This window comes from Lissotriton helveticus, chromosome 3_1, assembly GCF_964261635.1.
Source record: "Lissotriton helveticus chromosome 3_1, aLisHel1.1, whole genome shotgun sequence".
NCBI lineage: Eukaryota > Metazoa > Chordata > Amphibia > Caudata > Salamandridae > Lissotriton > Lissotriton helveticus.
In genome coordinates, this window is record NC_136061.1 from 1,173,175,332 (window position 1) to 1,173,191,901 (window position 16,570).

A 16,570-nucleotide genomic window follows, 5' to 3' on the forward strand; every position below is an offset into this window, starting at 1 on the left:
ACTCAGCTGAACGCGGTACGCGCTGCTCGGGACTCGCAGAGGGGGGAGCATACCACGGACTCTGCAATCGTAGAGACCTTTCGCCGCTTTTACCGGACCCTGTATCAGGCGGAGGGAGTGCCTGCTAAGGGAATCGCGGACTACCTCGCCACCTCTGGCATTACCCCATTACATAGGAACTCGGTGATACGCATTGAAAGTGACATCTGCGAAGTCACCGGAGCCCAAAGGCTTCTCTGCTCTTTTTTACAAAACCTTCTGTAGGGAGCTGGCTCCTCTCCTGACCCGTCTTTTTAATTATTTTCTGGACACGGGGGCGGTGACTCCGTCCATGTCGGAGACGGCCATCACTGTCATTCTCAAACCGGGGAAGGACCCTAAAGAGTGCGGATCGTACCGGCCGATCTCGTTACTCAACATCGACGCCAAGCTCTTTGTGGTCATGCTGGCGGCAAGGCTCAGCCCCTTGACTGATAGGATTATTGAACCTGACCAGGCAGGATTTGTTCCTACAAGGCAAGGGGGGGGACGGACAACACGAAAAGGCTGCTCCACCTCATGGATGTGGTGCACCGCTCGCAGACACAGGCCTTCCTGCTATCCATAGATGCAGAGAAGGCCTTCGATCGTGTAGATTGGGAATAACCGTTTGCGGTGCTGAAGACCTTCGGAGTGGGGGACGACTTTCTGAGATGGATTCAGTGTATCTATGCGGCCCCCCAGGCGGTGGTTCGGGTGTATGGCTGTCGGTCAGCTCTGTTTCCTATCAAGAGGGGGACTTGGAAGGGTTGCCCCCTCTCCCCGTTGCTTTTTGCGCTCTATATGGAGCCGTTTGCTCAGCGAGTTCGGTCGAATGTGGGCATTGCAGGGATCAAATTTGGGGCTGACCTGCATAAGATCAGCCTCTACGCGGACGATGTCATCTTAGCTCTCACCAATTCCCACTCTTCTCTGCGCAGCCTATCGAAGGAACTGTCCGAGTTTCAGACAGTGGCCGGCTTCAAGGTTAATTACTCCAAGTCCCAAATCCTTAACCTGTCCATTCCAGAGACGGATGTCCGGGATTTGAAGCAGGACTTCGAGTTCCAGTGGGCTCCATCTGACATCCCGTACCTGGGTATCTGCTTGGCCCTTTCTATTGCCAAAACGCTATCCCTGAACTATGCGCTGCTGGTTGATCAGGTTACTAAAGCTCTTGCGGACTGGTCCCGTCTTAATCTGGCCTGGTATGGAAGGCTGGCGGCTCTAAAAATGACTGTACTCCCCCGAATACTGTACCTCTTTCAAATGTTACCCGTAAGTCCCCCGCAAGGCCTCCTTCGGAAGCTGCAGGGGCTTTTTAATAGGTTCTTATGGAACAATAAACGTCCGCGGCAGGCCCTGTCCGTGGCAGTCACCCCGAGGGCGGCCGGAGGGCTGGGCTTTCCTCTGCTGACTGCCTACTTTCAGGCGACCATTCTTCGATATATAGTCGAATGGAACAGGCCAATGTCCAGCAAGCATTGGAACTTCATGGATCAGACTGTGGCAGGTTGCAATATCTGGAGAGAGCTTTGGCTACCGCGCAAACATAGAGCCTGGGGCCTTCACTCCTCCCGGTGACGTCTCCGACCATTAAAGCATGGGATCAATTGGCTAAACGCAAAGGTTGGACTTCGTTCCCCTCCCCGACGACCCCCATCGTGGACAACCCGGACTTTCCACCGGGCCGCGCGTCCGTGGTCTTCCATCGCTGGCGGGAGGAAGGCTGCAAGAGGGTTGGTTCCCTTTTTGACTTAGATGGCTTGATCCCGTTCGCCCGGTTGCGTACAGAGTTCTTTCAGTTGCCGGTCACAGATGCTTTCCACTACTCGCAAGTGGCGCACTGGGTCACCCAGCCAGCTACTGTTGCTTCCATGTCCCGACCTTTGACAGCGCTCGAAAAGTGGGTGGTTTGCAAGAAAGATGATCGGAAACTTATCTCGGAGTTATACGCGATAATATTGCATCAGCCCAGGAGGCAGCGTACAGCGGCGCAAGTTAGATGGAAAGCTGAACTGGGTCGCCCGCAGACGAAAAAGGAGTGGGAGTGCGTCTTCTACCGTGCACAGCACACGGCCTCTAGCATCGCGGGTACTGAGTCAGCCTACAAAGTAGCGACGTATTGGTATTATACCCCAGCGCGCATTAGGGTTTGGGATCCTTCCAAGTCGGGCCTCAGCTGGCGGGAGTGCGGCCTCACAGGGACATTGGCGCATTTGTTGTGGCACTGCCCGAAATTGGAGAGGTATTGGGCCACGATCTTAGATGAGCTAGACGCTGCGTTTCAGATTACATTTCCCCGATCTCCCGAGTACACTCTCCTAGGGCTACCCTACCCTAAAGTCTTTCCCATGCGCTCACTGAAGGGTAGACAGATTGCGCTGGCGGCTGCGAGGCAGGTGCTCCTGGCGCACTGGAACTCTCCGGCTGTGCCCGATCCTAGGGATTGGTTCCAAAGGCTTTGGCACATTTTAGCGATGGAGAGACTCTCGATGGGAATGCATGGCAAAGGGTCGGAATATGCTCAATTATGGGGTCCATTCTTGCAGCTCTTATCAAAGGACCTCAGAGAAGTAACCTGCCCGAAATACTAGCAGATTCTGCAACTCATTCCCCTGGAGCCAACAGTGACCAAGTCGGGGGGCTGACTGTTCTTTGACTAATCTAGTGGATCATAGAAGTGCACTGAGACGAAGGAAGCTGATGCGGAGCGGTGAGGGAGTGGGGTCGTTTTACGGAGGGGGGGTGCTTCTAGCTCGTTTTGTTTTTTCCTTTTTTATGTTTGTTCTTTGACAAAAGGCGGACACTGCAGCACAGGTGGGGCAGCTTCCCAGTTACAAAAACGCGGGGTGGCCCTCCGGGATGTAGACCCAAACGGTGTGTCATTGCACTGAGGTTTCGCCCTGCCGGCAAGTTGATGTAGGCAGCTGGGCTCTGTACTGTGCCATATTCCCGCTTAATAAAAATGATTGACTAACTCAGATTTCAAGTTTTATCACCGCTCTTCCTTCTTATCCGCTTTTGTCTGGTCTTATTTCCTAGGGTCTCTACTGTCCGCAGTTTGTTAACACGGTCATTTCTGTGCTTGAATTGCAAATTCTTTTTGGGACTACACTGGATGCATACATTGCAATTTGGTGACTGTGCCTCAATGTTTATGACGTTTTTTATAATCATGCTTTTTTACATGCGTAGCAATGTATGTGGATGAACAAAATGTGTTTGTATTTCTTGTATATTGTCATGGTGGATTTATGTGTGTACTTTTTGTATCTTGTTTTGGTGGGTTGCTCACATTTAAAGTTGAACGGACTTTCTACTACACTTAATAATGGTCTTAATCTAAATTATGAATATATTTGTGACATGATGATACATGACGATGTGTTTTTGTTATGTTGTCAGTTATGTTGTTTTTATGTATTTATGTATGTGTATATATATATATGTCACCTTACAGCCCTGAAGAAGTCCAATGTACTGGACGAAACACGTTGGCTGTTCACTACACATGCATGTCACGTCTGAATCATTTGTGAATAAAGAAGATTTGGAAAACACATCTCTGAAATTGAATTTGATTCCTTTTGACTACGGTTTAATATTTAAGCATTTATTGCTGCACCAGTTGATTTTTGTTTTAAAATTACATAGTCTGGTTAGGACTGCACCTTGACAGTGGGTGCTTGAACTGTATACACATAGTGGGATATTTCCTTCATTATAAGAACCTTGGAGCTAGCAGGATAGGTGCAAGTCTCGGTAGAGGTTTCCCTGTCATGCTTTGTCCTTACTTTAAGGAAAGAGTAGGGACAATAAATGGTTCCCTCCCAGGAAAGGGGCCGGTCAGTGGGGAGGACACTCCCATGTCCTTTGTCCAGTTACACGCCAGAGCAGGAGCCAACGGCTCCCTCAGCTGGTTTGAATTTGACTATGCAAGGAGAGCACCAATTGTGCCCTTCAAGCAGACTTAGTGGCGCTGGCACCTGCCCCAATACACTAAAACCAGTCTGTGAGGTGGTCACACATTTTTGTGACAGGATACCTATTGTTCTGCCTTCGACTGCTTGAGCTTGGTTCAGCAGCAGGAAGGCAGAATTGTGTCTCAGGTCGGCAACAACTATGTTGTGCTGACTGGGTCTGGAAAACTAGTCTCGGAGCACTGAGGACCTCCCAGAGGAGCTTTACAGTGCATGGAATCATACCTCCGACACCGTTTACGGTGTAGAGGTATGATTGCAACATGTTTGATACCAAACATGACAGTTTATTACAGCCAGTTTAGAGATGGTGATCGCATAACGACGCATGGTCACTCTGTGTATCGTAATGGCTGATGCACTTACAACCCGGGAGAATGGACTCCGAAGGTTGTAGAGGTGTCCTGCTCACGCAGGGGCACCCTCCCACTTAGAACTGAGCACCCTGCCTTCAGGATTGAAAGGCCTGCTTTAGGGGTGACATAGGTTTTACAGGCAGTGACCTTAGATATAGGGAAACCTATAGCTGTTGTAAGTGGTGCTAGTACCGGCTTACACCGGCTGCAATGGCAGGCCTGTAGTTGCAGTTTGAGTGGTCCCCCATGGATGGCATAGTAAATGCTTCAGCCCCAGGGGGACCCCTGGTGTACCTATGCCCTGGGTACCTCTGTACTAGGTACATATAAGGGTACACTAGTCTCCAATCTGGGATCTACTGAAGTACAAACCATAACCAATTTAGGGGAGAAAGCACAGAGACTGGGGTCCTCATTAGCAATATCCAAGTCAGACTAGTCAGAAACAGCAGTGCACCAATCAACAAGTGGGGGTAACTATAAAAGCAGATCCTACTTTCCAACATACAAGTAATAATTTCTTGCAAATGTACCAGTTATACTGGGTTCTTCAGTAAAATTAAGACACCTAATGCAAAGCAGTCTGGCCATAACAACAACTTACTTGTGGTGTGCCCGGAACTGGGGGAGGAACTAGGTTGATGATTAAGCTGTCTTCCGCCTGCTCCATGAACAACTGTTCTTCATACTTCTTCATGTCATACTCGAGCTCAGCTGCCAATTGTTTATCAACAGCAAAGAAATCCTGAATTTCATTCCTGTAATCCTGCATCATTTCCTGTACAGATAGGAAATTACAATAGGATGAGAAGCTACACATTTTCACAGCACATCAACAGGGTGGGGTATAATCTTAAGATAGTAGTAAAGCTTAAACACCAGAGTTGGGCCATGAGATGGAAGTGTTAGTTGGAATGGTTATTAAAGTACAGCTAGACAACAGAACTCAATGTGGAAAGATTTAATATTCTCAATAGATCTGAACTTTTAATATAGCATACAGCTGAACAAGTCTCTTTTTATATTCCGCAATTTATGTTGTAATGAAAGCTCTGCAACAGCTCTGACATTTTATACAAAGATAGATTCCTTCATGAAGAAAAGTTCAAAATCTATTGTGATTGTATAGCTCACTCCTGTTCTTAATCAAAATAGGTTTAGCAGATCTTTTATTTCTAGCAACTCTTACCCAGACATCCAAACATGAATGTCCTAACTGTTTTCCCACTTAGCCACAGATGTGCTCTTGGGATGCCTTAGCATTTCAATAACTTTTGCAACCACAAAACCCAGACAATTAACAGAAACAGTGCTATGGCACATCTCACTACCTCACAGAAAGGGCCTACAAGTCTTAGTGTTACACGTACAAGGTTTTCTATTTCAATGCACATTACAGTACAGATATTTCCATAGGCCATTAAAATGCTACGCTACTTAAACAACTCCCTGTATCATGAGTGTACTAAAACGTCTTAACTAAAACACATCAGTCTCCCTCCCATTTCAATTTAGAAGGCTTCTGTGAGGAAGGGTTTTGGCTGTTCAACTTCCTCCACAATACAAATACATACCCGTAGGTAATTCATGAGCTCTCGCAGAGCTGGAATCCGTTTCTGCTCCAGAAACCCTTTCAGCGAAGTGATGATGGGGATGATGTTTTCAATAAAAATTTTCTTTTGAACCTACATTTAAAAGCAAAACAAAAAGAGGCTGAATAGAAGATACAAAAATTTCTCTGGCTCATATGCACAGCATAATAATGGTGAACACACAGTGCACTGCATAGGGTAGAAAAGTACAAATGTATACACCACAGGGGGCACAATTGAACAGGAGGCCTCCTCTGCACAAGGCCAACCTTGGAATATTATGTTACATGAAGGATTAAGCTTTGCTTTTCAACCTGCAAAACTGTCACATCAAATTCATTTTGAAAAATTACATCTTTGAATTAGGATCAGGTATGGCACAGATCTCTTCCTGCAAAAAAAGTCGACCTAAGTGCAATTACACCCTTAAGCATACTGTGTCTAAGGAAGATTTGAGATGTTCAAAACACATTATGGGGCATGAATCCCTCTTAACAAGTGGTAAAACAAAGGAAACGTTGTCTGTAATGGCAGGTTTTTTTAATCCCAAATTACTTTCATTAAGTTTATACATATTAGAATATCTCAGACTATGAGTGGAATTACAGAACATTCCACTAGATAAAATTTGAGAAAATGGAAATTCATGGACCATTGCGTCATACACTTGGATTGTGGCATACGGCCCAGGCAAAATTAGGGCGGCGGGTAATAACCCAGCTCACTCCACTGTGGGACACGAAACGGCTAGGAAAACTCAGACATAGTAAAGAATGTGACCATTGGGATGATATTGGGATATCAACTGTCGGAGATATGTAGCAGAATGGGGAAGTGGTTTCCTTTGAGAGTTTACAGCAGCAATACGAATTGGCCCCTTAAGAACTGTTCAGGGACACGCAGATACGACATGCCCTGATGACAGCACTGCAGCCTGGTTTAGAAGTCCGAGAGGCATCCCCTATGAAGGATAGATTGTTAACTGATTACATGCCAAAGAGAGCAACCTCCCTAACCTACCATAAACTTGTGAATAACCTGCCTGACCAGACGGGACCCCTGAGGGATAAATGGTCCGACGATATCGGTGAGATTGATGATTCAGAGTGGCAGGAAGCATTAGCATCCCCAAGGGAGGTGGGCATACCCTCGCGCTCAGGCTGATGCAGTTACGCATCCTACACCGCTCATATTACACTAGACACCCCTTGCACAAGATAGGAAGGATGGAACATCCCTTCTGCCTGCGAGGCTGCGGAGAAGAACGGACCTTTTATCATACCATATGGGATTGTCCCAGAATAGCGGAATATTGGACACAAGTGTTGAGAACTATATCGCAATCGGAGGGGGTCTCGCTGCTACCTGAGCCCAGGCGTTGCTTGTTAAACATATGGGAGCCAAACAACCTCACACGTTCTGGGCAAAGTTGGGTTACACTGGGCATGATGGTTGCCAAGAGGAATATAGCACAAAAATGGGGAGGAGTGGAGGTGCCTATTCTAGCAGCATGGGGTAAAGATATGGATGCAGCCATGATGGCTGAAAGGGCAGTATTCAGTAACAGGGGATGCCCTAAAAAGTGGAGTAAAATCTGGGGGGCGTGGAATACATACAGAGGTGATATTTGTGATCCGCCAACAGACCGAGATGAAAGTGATTCAGATTCAGAGGAGGTCTGATGACCCAGGAATAAGGAAAGGAAGTTGGGTCCCAGGTGTCATAAAAATGCATACTTGTGACTTTGTAATAATTGAAGATGTTTATGATGATGATGTGCTGTGCTGCATATTTCTGCTCAAGATTGTTTTATTGTGTTAACAGAATGAAAAGGAATAAAAAGTAAAAAAACAACTAATTGAAATTCATATAAAAACATGCCAGTAGGAGGCATACTTTTCCTTTAGTTTAATTATTAAAACCAATTAAAAACTTTTGAAAGGCATCTTTAATGGTCTTCAGAAGCAAAAAAGCAATAAATGGTACACACAGTTTACATAAAAGAAAGCAGACACTGAAAACGTAAAGCACTTGGATTCCTTAAAAGAAGAAAGAAGCAGAACGCACAGGAACTTGAGTTAAACAGTCCACTTTGATGAATAGGACAGATTAAGGAACAAGTCGAAAATGTTACTTACCTGCGTTAACAATCTTTCTAGTGGCTACTCAATCTACCTGCAGATTCCTCACCTGTAGAATATGCCCAGGGGGTCAGGCAGGATTTCTCTATAACATTTTCTATGTCCCTATCAATCAACAAGGAAGCGGCCGTGTCGGTGATAAATCTGCAAATAGAGTATCCATCAGAAAGATTGTGACTGCAGGTAATTTGTTTTTCTTCTGATGGATACTTCTACCTGCAGATTTCTGACCAGCAGAATACATTCCATACCCATACTCACCTAGAAAGAGGGATGATGGATGGTTATACCAGGCAATCCTTCAAGATGGATCAGGCCAAATGCATTTGGCCTTGTAGAATGGACCATGAATCCTTATGGAGTTTCCTTCTTTGCTAGTGCATAGCGAGTCTTGAGGTCAACCACCTACTGTGGAAGCTAAAAGGAACTCTCATGTTCCTGCTCAATCTGAAGGCATGCAGGTGGAGTCCTCCAAGATTGGGATGCAGAAGCACTGCATCCCAACTGGAAGAGGTCTGGTCTGGTCTGAATGGCAGCTTGAGCAGAGGGCAGATGGAGAAGCACAGAAGGACTGCATAAGCACACCCTTCTTGGCCAAACCAGGGCAATAAGAATGAGTTGGGCCCAGTCTTGTTGTATCCTCCTCAGAACCCAATGAATAAAGTATATTGAGAGGCAGGTGGGAGTCACCTGAGAAGCACCCCACTGGGTGAAGATATTCTGGAGAAGATACCGCCAGCTCAGGCTGTTGACTCGGAAATTCATAGACCCTGCTAGGTGATTGGCAGTTAACCAGATACCTGGGGGAGTGTCCAAGCCCACAGCCTCAATACCTCCAGACAAAGGAGGTGAGACCCTACTATCTCTTGCTTGCTGATGTGCTCCATCGCTGTTGTGTTGTCCAGCAAGATCTTGACGGACTGACCTTGGATGGAGGAGAGGAAGGCCTTGCGTGCCAGCCGAATCGCCGGCAGTTCTAGCAAGTTAACATGAACAACCTGTTCTACCAGAGACCAGGAACCAGTGATCTTCAGATCCTACGTGAGCACTCCACCATAAGGTAGAGGCATCTGTCACTACCGTAGTCTCGGCCAGAGAGGGGAAGTGAAGGCAGTTCCGTGACTGAGGTTCGCCTTGTTCCCCCACCAAGCCACTTGTGCCGCAGCGCTGGGGGGAGATCACAATGGAGTTTGATACATCTCCCCAATAGAGTAGCCACTGCCTGTGAAGGCACCACTGCAGGGCCCTCATGTGCCAACTTACCAGCATGACTAGGAGAATTCAGGAAGCCAGCGGACCTAGGAATCTCAGGATCATCAGAACTGAAATTCACACCTTGTTCAAACAATTGAACCATTTTCTGAATGTTGGCAATCCTCTGATGTGAAGAAAAGGCACAGAAAAAGGTGGTGTCCAGTACTGAAACTATGAACTGGAGTCATTTGGGAAAGCCTCAGGTGAAATTTGGCTTATTGATCAAAAAGCCCAGGTCAAATAGCCTGGATACTGTTGACTGCAAATCGCATGACACCACCCCCAGCAACCCGGTTTTGATCAACCAGTCGTACAGATGTGATGTAGGAAGGTAGGTTCCTTCTAGCGTGGTTACCCCCACTTTCGGGCTTGTGTCAGTGTGTTTTTGACTAGTCTGACTGGGAACCTGCTAATCAGGACCCCAGTCACTGTGCTTCCTCCCTCATTTGACTGTAGTACCTACTTTTGTAACGTCACAATTGGTTACGGGTGTACCCCTAAAAGTCCTTAGTATATGGTACTGAGGTACCCAGGGCATAGGTACACCAGCGGTCTCCCATGGTTTACAGCATGTATTGTGCCAGCCATGAGACCACTCAAACTGTGGCTACAGGCCTGCCATTGCAGCCTGTATAAGTTGGTGCTAGCACCACGTATGACAGTCCTTATATCGGAGGTCACTACACTTAATACCTCTAATCACCCCTAAGGCAGACTTTCAATCCTGAAGACAGGGTGCAGGGTTATAAGTGTGTGGGTGCCCCTGCATGAGCAGGACACCCCTACAAACCCCAGAGGCGAGTCTCCGGGCTTTGTAAGTGTGGTAGCCATTTTGATACATATAGTGGCCATCTGTCATTATGTGATGGCTAACTATATAGTGGCTGTGCTGAACCTGGGCATGTTTTGTATAAAAAAAATGTTGGAATCATACCCCAACACCATTACCGTTGTTAGAGGTATGATTCCATGCCCTGGGGGGCTCCTCTGGAAAGCCCCCAGTACTCCTGGTAACAGCCTTCCAGGGTCTGCCAGCAAGCTAGTTCTGCTGCTGCCGATCCCAGACATGATTCTGCCCTCCTGCTGCTGAGCGTGAGCAGAGATGGAAGGTAGAACAATAGGTTTCCTGTCACAGGTGTATTGGGCTGGGGTCAGTGCCACCAGACTGCTTTGAAGGGTGCATTTGGTGCATTCCGTGCATACTCCTGTTTGGGTCAGTCCAGGGAGCCCTTGGCTCCCGCTCTGGTGCGAAACTTGACAAAGGACATGGGAGTAGCCTTCCCTCTGTCCAGTCCCTCCTCTGTGAGGGAACTCGTTGCAACACTTTCCCTAGGGTACTTATGGGCTTACCTGTGCTGGCTCTTCAGTTTCGTTGTGGGACAAGACTCTTGACAGATCAACCGTGAATGGAGGAGAGGAAGCCTGCAGCGCTAGCAGAATTGCCTGCAGCGTTAGCAAGTAATATGAAACAACTGCTTCTCTGGGGACCAGAGGTCCCTAATCCCCAGGTCTGCCAGATGGGCTCCTCACTCTAGACCACGTCCGCTGCAGCATTCTGGAAGACCATAATAGCATCCAGCAGATCTCCCCATGTACGAACTATTGCCTGCAGAGGCATCACTGGAGATCTCTCATACCAAAGCACTGTATCACCAGGAGAACGAAGGAAGCCAGCACACCTTGCAAGTGCAGGACCATCAAGACTGGAGCAAGCAACTTCCCAAAAGAATTAGGCTATCACCAGGATGTCCCTGATCCTCAGAAGCGGAGGAAAAGCGCAGAGAAGTGTAGTGTCCACAACTGCCCTTTAAAAAGATGACTTTCTGAAAGCTCTGGGTGAGATTTGGGCTTGTGGATCAGAAAGCCCAGATGAAACAGCAGAGCGACTGTCAACTGCAGATGGCGTGTCACCATCTCTGGTAGCTCGGATTTGATCAGCTAGTCATTCAGGTATGGGAAAATTGGGCTCCTGGCCGTCTGGGATGTGCCGCACACAACACCATCAAACTTAGGGAAGACCCATAGTGTAGATGTCAAGTCTAACTAGAGTAACATTAATTGGTAATGCGTGGATCTAACCACAAAACTTCTGATGCAACTGCAAGAGTGGAAAATAAAAGCAAATTGAGTGACACCTACCAGTGTCCCATTTCCAACCCCAAGAAGAGCTGAACTAGGGTCAATATCCTGAGCTTCTCCTTCCCAAGGAAAAAGTTCAGGATACCGAGGTATAGGATTGGACACAGACCTCAATCCTTCTTGGGAACAAGGAAGCATTGAATGTCTATCAACCCTGCCTAATTTTCTGCTCTTGTATCGACTTTACTGCTTTTTTCATGAGCACCTCTGCCACCTCTTGCATTAGGATGGAGAGATTATCTATCGACAAGGAATAAGACTGGAGGAGAACAGGGGTGGAGCCTGAAGAAACTGTAGGGTATATATTCCTTTTCCATGATCTGAAGGATCCATTGGTTTGAAATAATGGCCTTCCAGGCCACAGAAAGGAGGACACCTGGCTGCCCACAGGTCACTGGTCCTCTGTTGAAAGCAAATTAGAGCTCCTTTTCTGGTTGCGTAGGGGTAGAGTAGGACGAGGAGATAGTCGAGGTCTGGGATCCTTGTCCTATAGGTTTACCTATGCGCCTATATTGACTGACGAGGAGATTCTGAGGCTGCTGTTGCTGGGATAAAGCAAACTAATATGGTTGAAAACTGAAGCCCCTATGATAACATCGAAAATGGTGAAAGTCCCTTTGGGGCTATTGTTGCAGGTCTAATGATCTAGCTTTCAGTCTGCTGGCCTTATACCTTTCTACAGCTGACTAAGCTTTATCGCCACGGGGAGGTCCATAAGGGTGCCTGCATTGTAAGAAAAGCCCAACATGTGAAGCCAAGAGTAATCGTGTATGGCAACTGAAGGCCTCGTGCTGTGAAATCCCAGCACTTCTCCATCAGTGCCGAATTCCGCTCGGGTTAGACTGATTTGACAGCTGGCTCCAGGCACAGTGTAGGGGAAGAATCCGCTTGTTGTGTAGACTCAGAAGACTCCAAATGCACCAACTGCGATGATGAAGATTGTTAGTTAGTCAGGGACGCTGAGGTGACTTACCTCTCAAGGAGTGTCTCGCATCCATGCTCGAGGAATGAGAAGTCAGCAGCCTCGAGCAGATTCACAATCGAAGACGGCCTGTTTTACGTCACAGGCTCATGCCATAAAAAGTTTGGCTTCCCTCTTTTTGATTGCCTTGAGGAGCAAACTAGTGCAGCATTCACATGACTTGGAGTGGTGATCTGGCTCCAGGCATCACAGGCAAATACAGTGACAAATTATTACGGACATGTGTTCCTTGTAGTCCCGACCAGTTTTAAACCCCGAATGCTTTCAGGGGAGACATCCCTAGCACTGCACAAAAGAACATTTCGGAAGCACTGAAGCGCAAAAAATTAAAGGAGAGCGAGCTTCGGATCTGTGTCAAAGGCATAGGAAAAAGGGAACTGATGTCAGTAAGTCCAGGTGAGCACTATATGCACTTAATGAAATCACCAGATTACACTTTTAGTGGCAAAGTGGGGCTAGTGCCACCTACCGACTTAGAGATCACAAGAGAGCATTGAAATTTTCAGATCAAATCTGATGCCCGGGATTATTCAACAGATGAGGCTCTGCAGGTAGACTTATCCATTAAAACAGTTGCTTTGCCTTATGGATAGATATTTGTACATCTGTGTACAATAATGATGCAAGAGCAATGCCTGTCATGTGGGGACGATGCAGTATCATTAATTCTATCAGGGCCCTCTCTACTAGGGGAGACCATGATTACTCAGGTCCTCACTCAAGGAGAGGGATGGGATGGGACACCCTTATGGAATTAAGAAAGACCCATGTGAAGACCATCTTACATGGAGCTATTGTCACAGAGCATCTAAGAGCAAATGCAGCTCCTAGGTGGCTGTTGGTTAACAATGAACCCTTGATCTTCCTGGAAGACATAGCATTTAGAAAAGATAGGTCACTGATCGCCTGGAAGTGTACTAGAGACTGGCTTATCTTAATGGCATATCTGGCTAAACGGATAGCAGACACTATTGATACAGATCCAGGTGAGTAAACAGGGTCTCAAAACGAGCGTACATCTAATAACCTAAAGAAACTCGAGGAAACCGACAGCGAGTTAGGAGAATACAAGGAGTACTTAATGCAGCCCAAAATTAAACTGCAGAAAAATCTAAAATGTTTCTCCAGAGAAAGAGTGTATCCACACACCACAGATGAGTATATTCAACAAAATAAACTCTTTAGAGGGGACAAAAGACAGGAACACCTCAAGCTCTGCCAGCGACAGCAATGATTATGAATTGAGACCAAGGAGGAGAGGCAGGGGAAGGGGTTTCTACCAGGGAGCCCGCCCTATGTTTAACCCTATGTTCCCAGGCTATTCGGGCCAAGGGCTTGTATTGCCCACTGTGTTCCCCCTGATGCAACAGCTACAGGGGATGCAAGCCCCCCAGTACCCACAGGTCCCGCCCATTTTTGTGGGCTGGAGCAGAGGAAGGGGCAAACAAAGAGGAGCACAAAGTTCAGTGGTAAGACCTGAATAAACGGGTGACCAGGAGTACGTCACTGGAGTTTGTCCCAGGAACGAGAAAGGATTAACCTTGGTTATGAACCCAACAGACCAAACTATCAGAGAACAACAAGAAAGGATTTTAAATAAGGGTCTAGGATTTCTCCCAATTAACCTGTTTAACAGCTTCCAGCTTAGACAAGAACTGGCAGAGTTTTTCAGAAGGATAAGATTGAAAATATTTTTTGAGGGTAAGGAAAAGGACAACACACGGAGAGGCGATACTACCTTTCCTCCCAAGTCCAACTTCACACCACAAATCACAGCACTATCTACAGAGGTGGCTGCATTAGAGCAGACAGTAATATTCGAAGTAGAGGAGACCAATAAGGATGAAACCAATCCGTTTAGAAACCTTTCCAGATTGGAGAAGAACTTAGACAGAACACCAATCTGATCATAAAAACCGGCAGACAACTGAGGTGCCAACGTCTTCCAGAAGGAAACAGCCTATGAGAGTGAATGCTTATGGATCTTATCAGAGTGCAGGAACAATAGTATCCTGACCCAAGAGATAAAACTAAGATAGCCTCCTTAGTGGATGAAGCAGTGAACAATGGGTGGATCTCCCAAAAGGAGGGTCTCTCCATGCACAGAAAGAAGACCGTTATCCCATATTTCTATACACTGCCAAAGGTACAAAATCCCATTAGACCCCCGCCAGGAAGACCAATATTATCAGGACACCTCTAGTACAAAAAAAAAACGAGGCTTACCTGAAGGACACCAGAGTTGTCCTCAAGCTTGTAAAAGACATGGAATTGGACCCAACCAGAGAATATCTGGTAGGGTTAGATATTGAATCCCTCTAAACCAATTTACTGCAGAGAGAAACTATGAGGATTGTAGAGGACATACTATATGAACAGGATTGGACATTTGATACTCCTAGGCCCTTCATATTTAACTTAGTAGAAATAGCATTAACTAAGAACTTTTTTGAATTCCAAGGGAACAATCTATCTTCAAACCCACGGTACTTCCATGGGAAGCGTTTCCGCTCTCTGCTCGGCAGGGCTATACGTGGCAGCCTTTGAGCAGGAACACATCTTTGCACAGGGAAGTGCATGTCATGGTCAGATAAAACTATGGCGCAGGTTCATAGATGTCCTTCTCATTTGGAGGGGAGATGAAACATCCATCCATGATTTCTTGGAATGGCTGAATAGTCCTAACCCCCTACTACACTTCACATCTACCATCACACATACCTCATTACCATTCTTAGAGCTGGGGATTGTAGCAAGAGAAGGAAAGTTAACAACACAGGTTCATCACAAACCTACTGACCGAAATGGGCTTCTGTCGTTCAAGAGTTTCCACCCCATATCCCTCAGGAAATATGTATATGTAGGACGATTCCTCAGTCCCAGAAGCCCCACAGAGACTGAAAGAATGGCAGGTGGCACAAAAAGCGATTTTCCAGGACCTGCACAGATCAGTAAAACATGTGCACACTGCATGACGACAGATTGCATATGGAAGGTGACAGAACTCGAAGCAATGAATGTCTGAGATGTAAAACACAAGAGACGGACTATGGTTTGGTCATGCTCGCTGCTACTCTCTTATGGGGACTCTATAAACGCACTCTTACAGAGGGCAATGGGTTGGACGATCGCCAAAACGATCCAACAGGTGCTGCTGGGTCTACTCCCCAACCCCAAAAACAAAAAACTGAACAGACGCTTCCTAACACAGGGCCTAGTAATGGTATGAAGGTGCATCACTATTACCTGGCCAGACGCCGGCCACCACAGGTGGGTGAATGGATGAGGGACATGGGCAAATGGGCGATTGCGGAAAGTGTGTGTATGAAACTAGTGTTCACGCATGAAAAATTAGAAGAGGACCGAGGAGCATGGTCTCAGATGCTGGCAGACCTCAAAGAGGAGCAAGACTCAGGAGTAGGGGAGTGAGATTGGGAGTCACCATGGCAAGGAGGGACCACAACAGGAAGATGACATGCGCTAATGCTTAGTGCTGGTGAATGATGTATAACGACCATACACACAGGACATTGTTATACTGGTTTCATGTTGGAGATGGGAATTGGGAGGGATGGGTGGGGGACTGAGGGGGAACTCGAAAGTTGGGTTTGGCATGATCATTATAAACATCACAAGATGTATGTTATGCACATGAGACATTACGGAACGGACCAGTAAGACGGCTTTTCCCATATTGGTTTTCCTTGAACTATAAGATGGGTTCTTCCATTGCAGAGTCGTGATATTCTATTGTACAGTGGTTGTAAATTGGGAGGACGGGAAAACTTTTTGACACAGGATATTTGCTCGTCTCTGATTGTCTTTGCCAATAAAGTTACCTGGGGGAAAAAAGTGTGGGTCACGTGATGAGTGTAATGTAACAAGGGATTCCAAATGTATTGATGTATGATTGAAGTACCCATGGATTCAGAAGAAACATCCAAACTGCAACACTGAGAACGGTATTTACCATATCAAATGCCCATGCGACCTACTATATATATATATATATATATATATATATATATATATATATATATATATATATATATATATATATATATATATATATTCTGCTTCACAATCCTCTTTTCTTGTCAAAAAA

General features: G+C 46.4%; 1 protein-coding gene across 2 annotated transcripts in view; it reads right to left on the bottom strand.

Annotated features, from left to right (window-relative positions):
• NCAPD3 (non-SMC condensin II complex subunit D3) overlaps window positions 1-16,570 on the bottom strand; it is a 764,397-nt gene that overhangs the window by 68,379 nt on the left and 679,448 nt on the right. For both annotated transcript variants that reach the window (XM_078681814.1, XM_078681815.1), the window contains 2 exons: window positions 5,932-6,042; window positions 4,962-5,135 (listed from right to left, as the gene is read on the bottom strand). In XM_078681814.1, coding sequence (XP_078537940.1) covers window positions 4,962-5,135; window positions 5,932-6,042 — 285 coding nt within the window. The remainder of the gene's footprint in view (window positions 1-4,961; window positions 5,136-5,931; window positions 6,043-16,570) is intronic.